Raw genomic sequence first — 14,289 nt, 5'->3', positions numbered from 1 at the left:
TCTACATGCATGCATGTATGCATGTATGCATGTATGTGTGTATGCATGTATGCATGTATGTATGTATGTATGTATGTATGTATGTATGTATGTATGTATGTCTGATGTATGTATGTGTTTGTATGTGTGTATGTATGTATGTATGTATGTATGTATGTATGTATGTATGTGTGTGTATGTATGTATGTATGTATGTATGTATGTATGTATGTATGTATGTAATATGTATGTATGTATGTATGTATGTATGTATGTAATATGTATGTATGTATGTATGTATGTATGTATGCATGTAATAATAATAATAAACTTTATTGTAACCTTATCTATATTACCAGATATCAGTACGATACAATTTAAGTATAAAGAAAAATACTTGTATTGACCACACACAAAAAAAAGTAGTTTCACAATGTGAAAATCAACACAGCATATTTGTTATACAGAGAGTGATGAGCCTCTGAGGCCAGCTGTAATCAGAAAAGTAGTAAATGTATTTGTCGAATGTATATCACGAGGCAGCTGGTATATTTTTGTTCAAATGACATTGTCGAGTTTTGAATCCATGTTCAATAAATTTGCTTATTTCAACTAATGTATTTTTGTCTTTTACTTTAAGAATCTTTATGAAATTCTCATTATCCCAGAGTTCTTTCCTTTCATTTTGATATCCTGTACAGCGTAATAAAAATGCTCCTTGTCTTCTATTTCACCTTGTTTACATACAGGGCATGTCCTGCTTGATAAGGTGGTGTTTGTGTATCTTCCAGTTTCTATATGTAAAATATGTGCACTAATTCTAAATTTTGATATTGCTGATCTGTATTGAGATCTTTAGCCAATATTTGAACATTTGTGTCAGGCCAGATACTAGTAGGGGGTAGCGACCTAGTTCCATAAGGCAAGCTGTATTGGATGCTTTACAGTTTACATTTAGTAGGAATTTGCAGAACTTTATGTGTAGTTTTTCCATGGGAGTTGAGAGTTTCATCAGGTTTTGAGACTGGTTTATGTTTTCATGTGACCAAACCTCACTACAGTATAGCAGAATGGGCTTCACCACTGCATCAAATACTTTAAGATGTAATTTGATGGGGATAGTTGTTTCTAAAAACAGGTCTTGTTTTAGTTTAAACAGTGCCTTCAGTGCTCTATATCTTAGGTCATCTTGTGCCCTGTGTAGTTACCCTGAAGTGATCAGTTTTATTCCAAGGTACGTGTAGGAAGGAACACAGTCTAGTACTTGCTTGTTTATGTAAAATTTAAATTTCTTTAAGCATTTTCCTGACTTTTTGAAAATCATGATCTTTGATTTGGCAATATTTATATCTAGGTGCCATCTTTCACAGAAGATTTCGACTGCATTGAGGGCATTTTGTAGACCAGCATTTGATTCCAATAGTAACATTAAATCGTCAGCATATAGTAAGCAAGACAGCCTGCTAGTTAGAAGAGTTGGTGGTGGTTGACATATCATTTTGTCTTTTAATATCATTTACATAGATATTAAATAGTAGGGGGCTGAGGCCATCCCCTTGTCTAATACCTCTCTGTATTGGAAATTGGCAGGTCAGACCATTTTTGTCTTAACACATCCAGTTGCGTTTGAATAGATACCTTTTATTACTTTATAGAAACGTCCTGTTATGCCATTGAGTACCAATTTGTGGAAAAGCCCTTCATGCCAAATTGAGTCAAAGGCTTTTTTCAGGTCTATAAAGCAAGCAAAAATGTATTTATCTTTACTTCGGTATTTTGTAATGAACTGGTTTAGAACAAATATGCGTCCACTAGTACTGAATTTAGGTAGAAAGAAAATGTATGTATGTATGTATGTATGTATGTATGTATGTATGTATGTATGTATGTATGTATGTCTCTGTGTCTGTCTGTCTGTCTGTCTGTCTCTGACTGACTGACTGACTGACTGACTGACTGACTGACTCTGTCTGTCTGTCTGTCTGTCTGTCGGTTGGTCTATCGGTGTCTCTATCTGTATGTCTCTCTTTGTCTCAGTAAGCCTCCGAGTCTCTCTGTGTAAGTCTCTGTCTCTCTCCCTCTCTGTCTCTGTCTGTCTGTCTGTCTGTCTGTCTGTCTGTCTGTCTGTCTGTCTCTCTCTCTCTCTCTCTCTCTCTCTCTCTCTCTCTCTCTCTCTCTCTCTCTCTCTCTCTCCGATTAGTAGGTTTATTGTAAAGCTATAGTGATCCTGTAAGTCGAGGCATGTCCATACTACACTTTGTATATTAAAAATTATCTCCATCTTTGTCGTTCAAGCTGAAACTGTACATATAATATATTTCTCTGTTTATATTCGTATGTTTATTTCTATGTTTATGTATCATAGCCAACCCACTATACTAGTATGCAGTTATAAGATCAGTGTTGAAATAGCGCCTTCTCACTGTTACTCATAGCATCTCTCACCTGTAAAAATTGAAATCCAACAGTAATATAATGGTTTCGCAAACTTTGAAAACTATGATGACCTTTTATTTGAGCGGGTGGAGGCTGGCGGTCAGAATGATCGTCAAAATGGACAATGTATGGTGCTTGTCTTTTCAAAAATATAAATGATAAACACAACGAGGCATCCGATTGGGCATTGCGTCCTCGATGACAGCCAATCATGTCACTCCAACTAGTTACCACGTTAGCTATCGGTCCTCCACATAGGGTAAGTGCCTTTATCAATGATATTACTAACTTATACAGTTGCCAAATTAGACCTCTAACATAAATTAAATTGGTAGCATGATACAGGCATCCCTGAACGGAAGGATGGACCTTACTGGGCGAATTAAAAGTGAGAGCTTTCTTTTCCCCTCTACCGCCCCCCCCCCCCCATCCGCAATACGTACCGTTATCCATGGGTTTCGCATATATACACGTTTGTCAACATTATACGATGGTACATTGGTGTTCAAGTCGCCAATCAAGAATGCATGTTATCCCTATTTTGAAAGGTAGGTTGAATATTGAGGTTGGGAGAAATGTTATCAAAGTTTTAGCTGATGTTTATTATTCCCCTGAATAAGGTTTTTATATAAATTAATGTCGTTCTCTACATGTACGACAGTTTATCTTTCTGTTTCCTTTATCTGCCTCTGTCTGTATCTGGCTGTTTGTCTACCCCTCCCTCTCCGTCTCTCTAGATTTGTTTCTGTCTCTGTCTGTCTTTCTCTCCCGCTGACTCACTCATTGACTGTCGGGCGGTCTGTGTGTGTATATCTGACTGCCCCCTCGCTCTCCCTCCCTGCCCCCCCCCTCTCTCTCTCTCTCTCTCTCTCTCTCTCTCTCTCTCTCTCTCTCTCTCTCTCTCTCTCTCTCTCTCAATTGAAAAACAATTGAAGATCGGTAGGCGAGTGAAATGGTCGCAAGCGAATTATACATGTATTTTGTTAGCACTGTAAACAATGACATGGCGATTGAACTGTAATACAATAATTTTAATAGAATACGTGAAGACGCTATACGAGGGTATATAATATTATACATGGTTTCATACACGCTCACAATGATGCACAAAACACATACATACATACATACATACATACATACATACATACATACATACATACATACATACATACATACACATTACGTACATACGTACATACGTACATACGTACATACATACATACATACATACATATATACATACATACATACATACATACATACATACATACATACATACATACATACATACATACATACATACATACACACACATACACACATACATACATACATACATACATACACACACATACATACATACATACACACATACATACACACACATACATACATACATACATACATACATACATACATACATACATACATACATACATACATACATACATACACACATACATACATGCATACATACATACATACATACATACATACATACATACATACATACATACATACATACATACATACATACATACATACATACATACAATAAGACAGTCACTTTATCAAGACTATGACGCTATCAAACTTTGCTAAAATGGATCGACTGTCCGACAGAATAAAAAATAAAGTGACCATCCCAAGAAATTCTTCCTGTCTACGAACATGACTCAGAACTCTTCAGAAATATCTGAGCGTGACTGTATCTTTGGCTCCATTACATTCGTTCTTATTCTTCGTATAGAGCTGTTCTTATTAGAAAAAAAATCAACGAATGTAGGGTAGTCACAGAAACGGCCATTAGGCAGGCCAAGGCAGTACTTTTGCAGGTGTTCTTTTCATACTATATCGGTTTGGTCAAAACTAGTTTTATATTTTTTTTATATTTTTAGTTGCATTCTTCTTCTTTCTTTTTTACAAATGTTTTGTCGTATGATTCTTTTTTTTGAAGCAAAGAACACATCACGCTAGTCAATCTTCGTATCATTTTAAAAATGGTAAAACACATACACAAAAAAATACGAAAGTGTGTTCACATTCGGCCTGGTGTCTTTATCTTAGAATAACTCATTAGGAAACACCTGATGTTCATAGGTCAGCGGTCGCCCATAGTAGACGTAATTGATCATCACAACTTTGATGTACGATGATCACACACACATCGTACGATGTTATGACCGGGGGGTTATCAATTAGGTCACGTGTCTGACGTACACCGTAAAAGAAATTCGAATTTTTTGAGAATGAAGACCCACACTTTCATTCATAAAAGATAAACTATGTTGTAGTATGGCAGGCTTTAGTGGAGGACCTTTCTTTTACACTTTGTGAACTTTTGCTGTATTTGCTTGATTCATTTTCGCGACTCGCATACGTGGCTACTCAAATTCATAGGGGTGTACCCCCGGGATTTCAATTTATTTAACATTCGTTGACCTCAGTTGACGCCCCCGAGTAGGCTAAAAGTTTGTCAACCTCGCCTTTGTCACGAGTCCCCTCTACAATATAATAAGTTATTTACTGTTGAGACTTTATTTGCAGTGTCGTCTTGGGCCCACAAACTTGAACATCGTGTGAAGCAACCATCGCACCACCGTCTCAACTTAGATCCGAAGTGTCAAGCAGATAGCGAGCATCATGAATACGATCGCCGCTTTCCTTCTCCTCCTGTCGTTCATCTGTCTCGTCTTTGTCGTGACTGGTAGTAGCATCATGAAAGGTAAATATCAACATTTTGTCAGAGCATGAGAGGTAAATACTTTGCCAGGGCTAGTTGCATCATGAGAAGTAAATATCAACACTATGTCAGGGCTAGTAGCACCGTGAGAGGTAAATATCAACACTTTATCAGAGCATGAGAGGTAAATTATAAATATCAACACTTTGTCAGGGCTAGTAGCATCATAAGAGGTAAATATCAACACTTTGTCCGGGTTAGTTGCATCATGAGGTAAATATCAACACTTTGTCAGAGCATGAGAGGTGAATATCAACACTTTGTCAAGGCTTTTAGCATCATGAGAGGTAAATGTCAAGCGTGACTTCGTCCGAGCTAACCAGCGTGTCATGTTTTCGTTGAAAGTCGCCGTGCCCTCTCATGTCTGATTTGTTTCACGGCAGAGTATACGTACCCCCTTGCCGCTTCACGGTTACGTGCATATTAAAAGTACTAAACCGTATCGTTAGCGTGATGCATATGTGTACGTGAAACTAATGCAAAGATGGAGGTGGTTTCATAAACAATGTAGACGAAATGTGTTTGTTGATACAATCAAGATAAATTTGAAGGTATAAACCACTTGCCTAGTCATGGTAGATTTAGAAAATGTTGCAACCATATTGACTACCATAAATGTAAGATCAATAGAATCATTGTAATTTAGTAGACATTATTACAACCTCTCCACCCTAATCGATTCTTTTCGTATATCCTACCTGTAAACCTGAAGGACTAAACTTACTAACACTATTTCTGCTATCCCAGCTGCCATTTTTTTTTCGCTCGTCCTTCAAGACTACACATAGGTTACTTTTCGCACAAAATGTCGGACATCGATCGTGATCTGAGCGTTTTTACCGAAACGTCTATCGTCAAGACCACTTGACATGTTTATATTTACCATCCATCCAGAAATCGATAGAAATAATCAATAAAAAGTAAACCTTGTTTTGTGCTTGAGGAACACTTTCAATGATGGTGTTTGTGACGTCATGAAACTATGTGGATTAGTGTAAAATTCTTTAACCTAAGGAATTGGACGATTTGTTGTGCTTTTGGCACTACCCTCACGCAGATGAGCATCATCTGGGTTTACCGCCGAACTCAGAATATGTGTTATCTGACTTGCACTCTTCTTCACACAGCAAATTATGACTGCAAGTCGTTCGTAGATTGTAATTTTTTTTCTCAAATTCAAGACCAGTAGTGAATTCAAATTCTCACATGTCTGCCTGCCTGTCTTTGCTTTACGAGTGGCTACTTGGCAGGACGGATGCGAGATGCGAAATTTTGGAGGACGATGAGCCGCGTTCCCTCGGCCTCGGCTACATGTAGGTCTCCTGCAGAGGAAACTTCCCATTCATCATTAACATTTTGTTTTCAAGTCACTTTAACGAACATCCTGTAGCAAAATGGATATTTTTTTTTTCAAAACAAACTTTAATATTAGCTCGGATAGAGGACTGTTAATCCCGTACATGTCAAACAATGTGTCAACATTGTGACAGCCTAGGGTATAAAACATTTTAAAATCTGTCGCTTCTCAAAATGAAATTAAACATTTTTCCTGTCAGTGTTTTGAAATACCAAGTGTAAAATCGTAATTTGTATCGGTGTCAGTTAGGCACACTCACAGTAAGATAATGCGATTGTGATGTCCTACCTAGGATTTACAATACATTCGAGGAAAAAATTCTAATAAATCTGTTCAAATTACGGCGAAGTACTAGTGCATGAACTGTAGTGTATTGCATAGCAAACATTGCGGTCAACCGTAAAATGTTCAATTATAGAATGAATTGTCTCTTGGTGACTAGCAGTCTCTATACTTATGCGAAATATTTTTTTTCAGTCTGTGAATATAAAATGTTCCAATAGTTGCCCCCTTTTTATGATCTGATATTGACATTGCGTAATATGGTGTGATCACTATGACCTTCTACTGTCTAAAACACTGGTGCAGAGACTTGTCGGGGTCTTGTCATTTCAAACCAAGTTGTGTGAACCACGTGCATATTGTTATGGGGTGTTGTTGCGAATTCAGTGTGTTATAGTCATTGGCGCAAAGACACTTTTGTGTAGAAGGGGAATATCGGTGACACTGATAATACATTCTCGCAAACCAGAGCTGTTATTTCTTCCGCCTTGCTACGGAATAACTGAACGGTGCCGTAAAAGAGGCTGCGGTTTGCGACGATGTGATGATGTGATAATAGTGTACGAATACACTCACATACACGTACCTGCTTGCAGACAAGGCAGAAGTCCCGCTTTTATAGTAGACGGAGTAATTAAAGTAAGTCGGGACTCGATTCTGACATTATCCCTTCCTGTAAAATGTCAGAATCGAGTCCCAACTTACTCGATCTGCAAGCAGGACTAAGCATGGGTGTATGAGGGGAGATTGACTATCTATACATCAATGGTTTACGTACAGCCGCCAAAATGAATCGAATCGGTGTGCTATGAAATCCACGTTACGTTTCTGCATGACCACATAAACAAGTGTTATCAAAAACATGTAGAAAAAAAATACGTGTTGAAAAAAAACCGTTTACAGTTGGATAGCACCATAATTGTAACCAAATTTTTAAGATTTATTTATTGTCGTAGCTAAACTTACTGTTTACCTCACGCCACTGATTTGCTATTGTCCAGTCAACACTTAGTCAACTAAGCTGTCGTGTTCCTGTAAGGTCAGAACACTGGGGTCAACAACGTAGAATGGTACGATGTGTTTATCTGCATACAATCGCGGAAAGCTTCCAATAGCGTTCATCCGGTCGGGTAATAAACAACCAGTTTCATACATCACGGTACAAAAATACTGCTACACGTGTTCAGTCAACGGGGCACAGTTAGCAAAAAATCGAACTTTGCATCGACTAACGACAACGCATTCCTGTTCTTTGTCAATAGTTTATGTGTTTAGGTTCTACTGCTGTGTTATGAAAAGTGTAGCTCAGTGAAATAATAACCCAGTTTTTGAGTTATTGACTGTTATCGTCATCTATAAATCGGTTACTCTAATTTGAGGTGTTACTGAACTTTCGATGACATCATGCCATACGAGAGAGTTCGTTTACCTCTAGCCACATATTAAACAAAGTCGGAACAGGCCAGATAGTTGGCATGGTAACAAGAGCTGTAAAAAAAAGTGGCGTGATTTAATCCAATCCTGATGTACTCAATACATGATGACTTTGACTGCTTTTGTCTTTCTTGTATATGTGTATTTATGAGGGTCATGAATTTGATGTACGTACCCATCCAGTGCCGGGGTTTTGTGCCATTTCGCATTTCCGAGTTGTTCGGAAAGTGGTAGTTAGTTAACTTAAACTAAAAAGGAAATGAAATTGAGAACCGAAATTTAAGGGACCCAGTGCCAACTCCTCCAACAATGCTGTTTAATTGTCGCCTTAATTTACTGCAATTAGCACCAAACGATATGCTTACACCTTGAGTTTTCAGGCACATCTCCTCAGTCACAATGGTGGCCAAACAAATGCACGACCAGTTTGTGGCATGAGGCGGATTCGCGGCAATTACACCTCACCAAACTTCACGTCATCAAGATCACAGAGATCAAGAGCTGTAAGCTTATGTAGGTATCTTGCGGAACAAAAATACTTTCATTTATTTTTCTCTCAAAAATTACATACGATAGGAAAATTAACAGTTACATCGACTTCCATTCTGTTTTTGTTGTTGTAAGTAAAGTGTACGGTTGAGCTCTGTTGACTATATATGTCAAAGACGTAAACAAGATTAAATATACCAGATCGGTGTCATTGTTTGAGCGGGAAAAAAACACAATGCGTATATTTTATAAGCGATGTATTTCATTGGACGACAAGTATTTCCAGGGGGTGCTACAGTTTGTTTAATAGGATGTTGAATTTACGACCCCTCCCAATGTACAATATATCGTGTTCGCTGCCAATCTTTGGAAACATTAACACTAGTACTGTTTTTAGAGTTATTGGCGTTGTCCTTCCCGGAGTCCTTCCTTGTCAGTGTGTCATTCATTTGTGACCTGTCGTCGCCTGCTAAACCCCCCCAACCCAACCCAACCCTTCATCCCAGCGCTTAAAACATGTCATTCTTGTTCAATGAGTTCAATATGAAACATTTCTAGTGATGGTCTAATATTTATCGATTGTGAATCTTTTAAAAAGTTACCCAATTTAAAACAATTTCATAGGGACGTTTTGCGATATGTTACGTGTATGTAGTGTTGAAATATTTTCCTCTCTCCTCACCTTTGCAGACCCCAGTATTACATCCTCGCAGGAAGAAATCCTGAGGAGGCAGAGAAGAGACATGGCTAACTATATTTACCCCGGTACGAAGTGGTGCGGAAAGGGCGACGTTGCCGAAAACAACGACGATCTGGGTGAATACGCGGGCACAGACACATGCTGCCGTACACACGACCACTGCACGAAATACATCGAAGCATTTAAAACAGATTTCTTCGCTTTCAATCCACTACCGTATACCGTCAGTGATTGTGCATGCGATCTTGAATTTTACAGCTGTCTGAAAGAAGTCGACACAATGGTTTCCCGAGATCTGGGTAAACTTTACTTCAACGAGCTTCAAGTTCCGTGTTTGGATTTTGACGTTGAAGATGTTTGTCTCGAAAAAGGTTGGTTTGGCTGGGCGTGTACCAGAAGAGGAGATGGGGTGAAAGCGAAGTTCGATAAAAGTTACAACGGGAAATACTGATGAATTGCAACAGTTCTCCACCACCATCATCTCTATATTGAATGGACTTTGACAATAAACTAGAATAGTTGCAGCAACATATTAGCTGTAGCCGAGAGGCTTTTAAAATAATTATGAAATAAAAATATTAACAACTTTTGTTTCTTGAGTTCCATGCCGAAGTCTTTGCCATAACACAGCTATTTACCAAAACTCTTCAATTCAATCACACAATATTCCCACCAACTGTTGCCATAACAACAAAATTGAAGAAAGCCTCTCGATTATAACTAATTCTACCAGTTTCCGTAAAAATATTAATTGCAAACACAATACCAAAGATAAATTAAACGTATCGTTCTTCTTTAACTTAGTTGTGGTTCGCCTCTATGCATGATGCATACAACCCGTTTCATGCTAGTGTTCACTGGCTATTTTTCACTTGAAGCAAAAACCTCTAAGAAGCGCATATTGTACAATTTAAGATAGCAAGATTGCCATTGCACACTAAATGAAATAAACCATACTGCAACTAGATGCAGACATGCAGGTGCCAATGTTTTGATGTTTGCATTTGATATCTGCATGGTAGTACGTACAAGTACATTTCATTTACACAAAATGTCGCAAAAAAATCAGTATTCATTCAATATTGCCATCTTAAAGTGTGTGACGTCTCAGACTATTATAGTGGTCTGAGGTGACGTGCAGTATCTTATTGGTTGTAAGAGCCAAGTGAACACTAAAATAAAACGAACTGTAAAGCAATTGCAGTGTGTGATATATATATGCAAATGCTGAAAGCTAGTGATGACCGAAATCTTTAGATTTTAATAGTTGTGATATACCCATGAGTTCAAAGGTGTAAATATGTTGTCAACATCTAACCGTTCTAGTACTGACTGTAGCTGCAGCAAATGTATGCACAAACTATGCATGTATAGTTGCCAAACTATTACGAGCGTTGAAATAAAACGAAAACCGAGCCTTTAACCCACTACTTATTGTTTTTAATTTACAATAATGATATAATAATAATATAATATGAATAATTCAAATATCGTTGTGTAACACGGATCTGAAAAAGTATTCAATTAAAGAACCAATATTTTCGAGCTGATATAATGAATACATGTAATATTATGTAATACATGAGGATACAAGTTAATGTTCAATAAATTCTTTCATGAATCCTTTTTGTATGAAGATCAATATGATATATCCTCTCATAACCTCAACTTTTTCCTGTATGTGTTTCTACCACATTTTTTACAATAAACATTTACCATGTTCACTTTTTTAGATGCATGTGTTCCTCTCAGTCTGGTATTATGTCGACAAACGACGCAGTACAAGTGTTTGCATAGTTTAATGTTTCGTGGTTTTCTGCTAAAAGTGACCTTTTTCAGCTCTTGGGGCTTCAAGCATAATTATTCACCAATACTTTTCTTCTTAGTGTCACGTAAGTTTATAGTGACATACGAATTAAATTCCACATTGCGTTGCATATATCAATTCACAACCGAAGTGTGTCACATGAGTTTTGAGACATACGAATTAAATTCCACATTGCGTTGCATATATCAATTCACAACCGAAGTGTGTCACATGAGTTTTGAGACATACGAATTAAATTCCACATTGCGTTGCATATATCAATTCACAACCGAAGTGTGTCACATGAGTTTTGAGACATACGAATTAATTCCACATTGCGTTGCATATATCAATTCACAACCGAAGTGTGTCACATGAGTTTTGAGACATACGAATTAATTCCACATTGCGTTGCATATATCAATTCACAACCGAAGTGTGTCACATGAGTTTTGAGACATACGAATTAATTCCACATTGCGTTGCATATATCAATTCACAACCGAAGTGTGTCACATGAGTTTTGAGACATACGAATTAATTCCACAATACATTGCATTTGTTAAATCTACAACCCCTTTCACTGAAGTGTTACAAATAAGTAAATTGTCAGAACGTACAACCAAAATCGTACAACCGTTACCGACCGTTTTGTGTTAGTGTTCACTGGCTCTGTTTGGTGTAAGTATGCAGAAACCGATAAGAAACTGCACATGCTACATTTTAAGATCTCAAGATTGAATGAAAACAGTTTCTTGTGACATTTTGTCTATAAAATAAAATGAACTGTGTGCCACCATGAAGACATCAAATGCAGAAGTCAAAACAATGGCGCCTACATGTCTGCGAGTAGTTGCAGTTTGACTAAATGACTTACTTAATTTCAGACAAAATGTAGCGAGAAATTGTGATCCTGCTAACTTAAAGTGTAGACATGTGCGGTTTCATTTTGGTTTCTGCATGGTTGTATCAAACAGAGCATTGCCAAGCCCGAAGTGAAGTGAACACTTACATGACACGGGTTGTAAAATAACCACCCACTGGCCTTGCTTGCAGTCTAAATTCCTTATCACCACAATTCAGTGTGATGTCAGATCTAACATTGTTCAGTGACTGGGACAAAGTTGTCTGGAAATCTACAAAACTCTCAGACAGCTACATTCTATACAGCAAATCACAGTATAACATGTATGTCTGACTCAAGTGTTTATATTCGTTCTAGGGTCATGTCAAGGAATCATAATTTTTATTTGGGGTTAACTTTTAGTACATTTTCTCAGGTTGTTTATGTTTTAAATGGAAACGCAACTATTTCAAAACTTACTGAAAGCTCTAGAATAGAAACTCACTAATAAAAGCGATTGTATTTTCGCGAGACTTCGACGAAAACCAGGTGACAATAAGTAAGGAAACTACTCATACAGTTTAACATGTACGTATGTGTGTTCGCAGTTTGGTGACAAGTCATGATATGACTTTACGTGATCTTGTTCCATATGAAAAATAGGTACATTTGATTAATTATCCGGGTTTTTTGAAGCGAGGAGTAATTTGTAATTTTCTTTGGCGATGCAAATGTAAGTTCGAGTCAATAATTTTCAATTTTCGGAATTATGGACTTAACATGGGTTCTAAATTCTCCATGGTCAAAACTCATAAATAGCCAACGTTTTCCAACCTGATCGATGAATTATTCAACTTGAAAATTATTGTTACAATTAGACAGCTTCTTTGCACATTTCAATTTTATACTGGTTTGGATTTAAGGACTGGAAATAACCTGCGTGAATACCTCCATCACATTTTACAACAGTTTCGTAAAAATCGGGCACTTGGGGTCAATCATAACATTTTACGTTGCATCTAGGCAAATGTGTTACCATACAATTTATTGACTTGAGGACTTTACTTCTTAATGTATAAGAATTGCAAGAAAAAAAATAACAGGCTAACATTTCGGGGGGTTTAAAGGAGACCAGTGAGGTCATGTGATGTGTGGGTAGTAGCTATATATTCTCTTGGTGGATACATGCCGCGAGAACGACGACAAAGGATGTTTATAGCTAACCACATCGAAGAAATCATACTGAGCATATTGAGGGTGATATTGTAGTCCTATAGTAGAAATTGGCAATCACATATTGGTTGAATATTTGACTTCGTTTCTCTGAGAATCAACGCGTTACACTGTGCACGTGTACACTGCATGGTAGACGAATTGGCAAGATTTAAAATACCACTTAAGACGTGTAGCGATAAATATTGGCATTTTGACAGCAACACGAACCATTGTTCTGTTGATATATTGCTACGATTATTCATATTTTTTGTTTGTTTCCTCTGATTATTGCTGAGTCAAGCTAGTTTAGATACGATAGCAAATGTTGCATGCTGCATGTAACTCTAAAAAATACTAGTAGTGCATGCAGGGCCTAGCCTACATCCCTACATTGGCATGCTTTCCAGAACCCTAAATGCCAGAATTGAGTTGCCGAATGAGACGAATGGCGTGACGGCAGTTGTAGCATGTCTACTGTCTGTGATTCCACTATACTCGTCGTTCTTATCCAGAACCGTGAACGAGTATATATCTGGCAGACTCATTAATCACAGCCCCCCCCCCCCCCCCAGTAGACAGACTACTGCAGTTGAACAATAAGGAATTCGAATATGGACGGCATCGGCAATCTTACACAAATAAGTTTAGTCGATTTGACAACGAATCATATGATACATGGTACAGAATCACTTCATCATAACTGAACTGTGCGATAGATCTCGGGGATGATAGCCAATATACACTAGTAAATTAAGAGAATTTCGTTCGAGTAGATTGACACCACCCCCTCCCCCCTCCATCGAGCATCTCTCCCGTTATCTGCAAACACAGACCAGACAAGGAAGTCTGTAACAAATGTCATATGAATTGTAACGGTGGATCTTTCGTCCAGTTTTAACTGGAAACGACATTTTTATGCGAACGAAATTTGCATTCCTTGCTAAATAAATTTGGGGGTTATATGGGCCTTACTTACAGGAACATGAAATACTATTTGGTC

General features: G+C 37.6%; 2 protein-coding genes across 2 annotated transcripts in view; one reads left to right on the top strand and one right to left on the bottom strand.

The window, feature by feature from the left end:
- LOC144438423 (uncharacterized) overlaps positions 1-14,289 on the bottom strand; it is a 349,033-nt gene that overhangs the window by 204,492 nt on the left and 130,252 nt on the right. The gene's annotated exons all lie outside the window — the stretch shown is intronic.
- On the top strand, positions 4,908-11,084 carry LOC144438950 (phospholipase A2 isozymes PA3A/PA3B/PA5-like). Its single transcript, XM_078128179.1, has 2 exons — positions 4,908-5,143; positions 9,414-11,084. Exons 1-2 carry the CDS (start codon positions 5,062-5,064, stop codon positions 9,872-9,874), a joined length of 543 nt encoding a protein of 180 aa, XP_077984305.1. The 5' UTR covers positions 4,908-5,061; the 3' UTR covers positions 9,875-11,084.

This window comes from Glandiceps talaboti, chromosome 8 (genome assembly GCF_964340395.1).
Source record: "Glandiceps talaboti chromosome 8, keGlaTala1.1, whole genome shotgun sequence".
Classification (NCBI taxonomy): domain Eukaryota; kingdom Metazoa; phylum Hemichordata; class Enteropneusta; family Spengelidae; genus Glandiceps; species Glandiceps talaboti.
The sequence above is the reverse complement of the archived record's forward strand: the minus strand, read 5'-3'. Positions and strand labels throughout refer to the sequence as shown.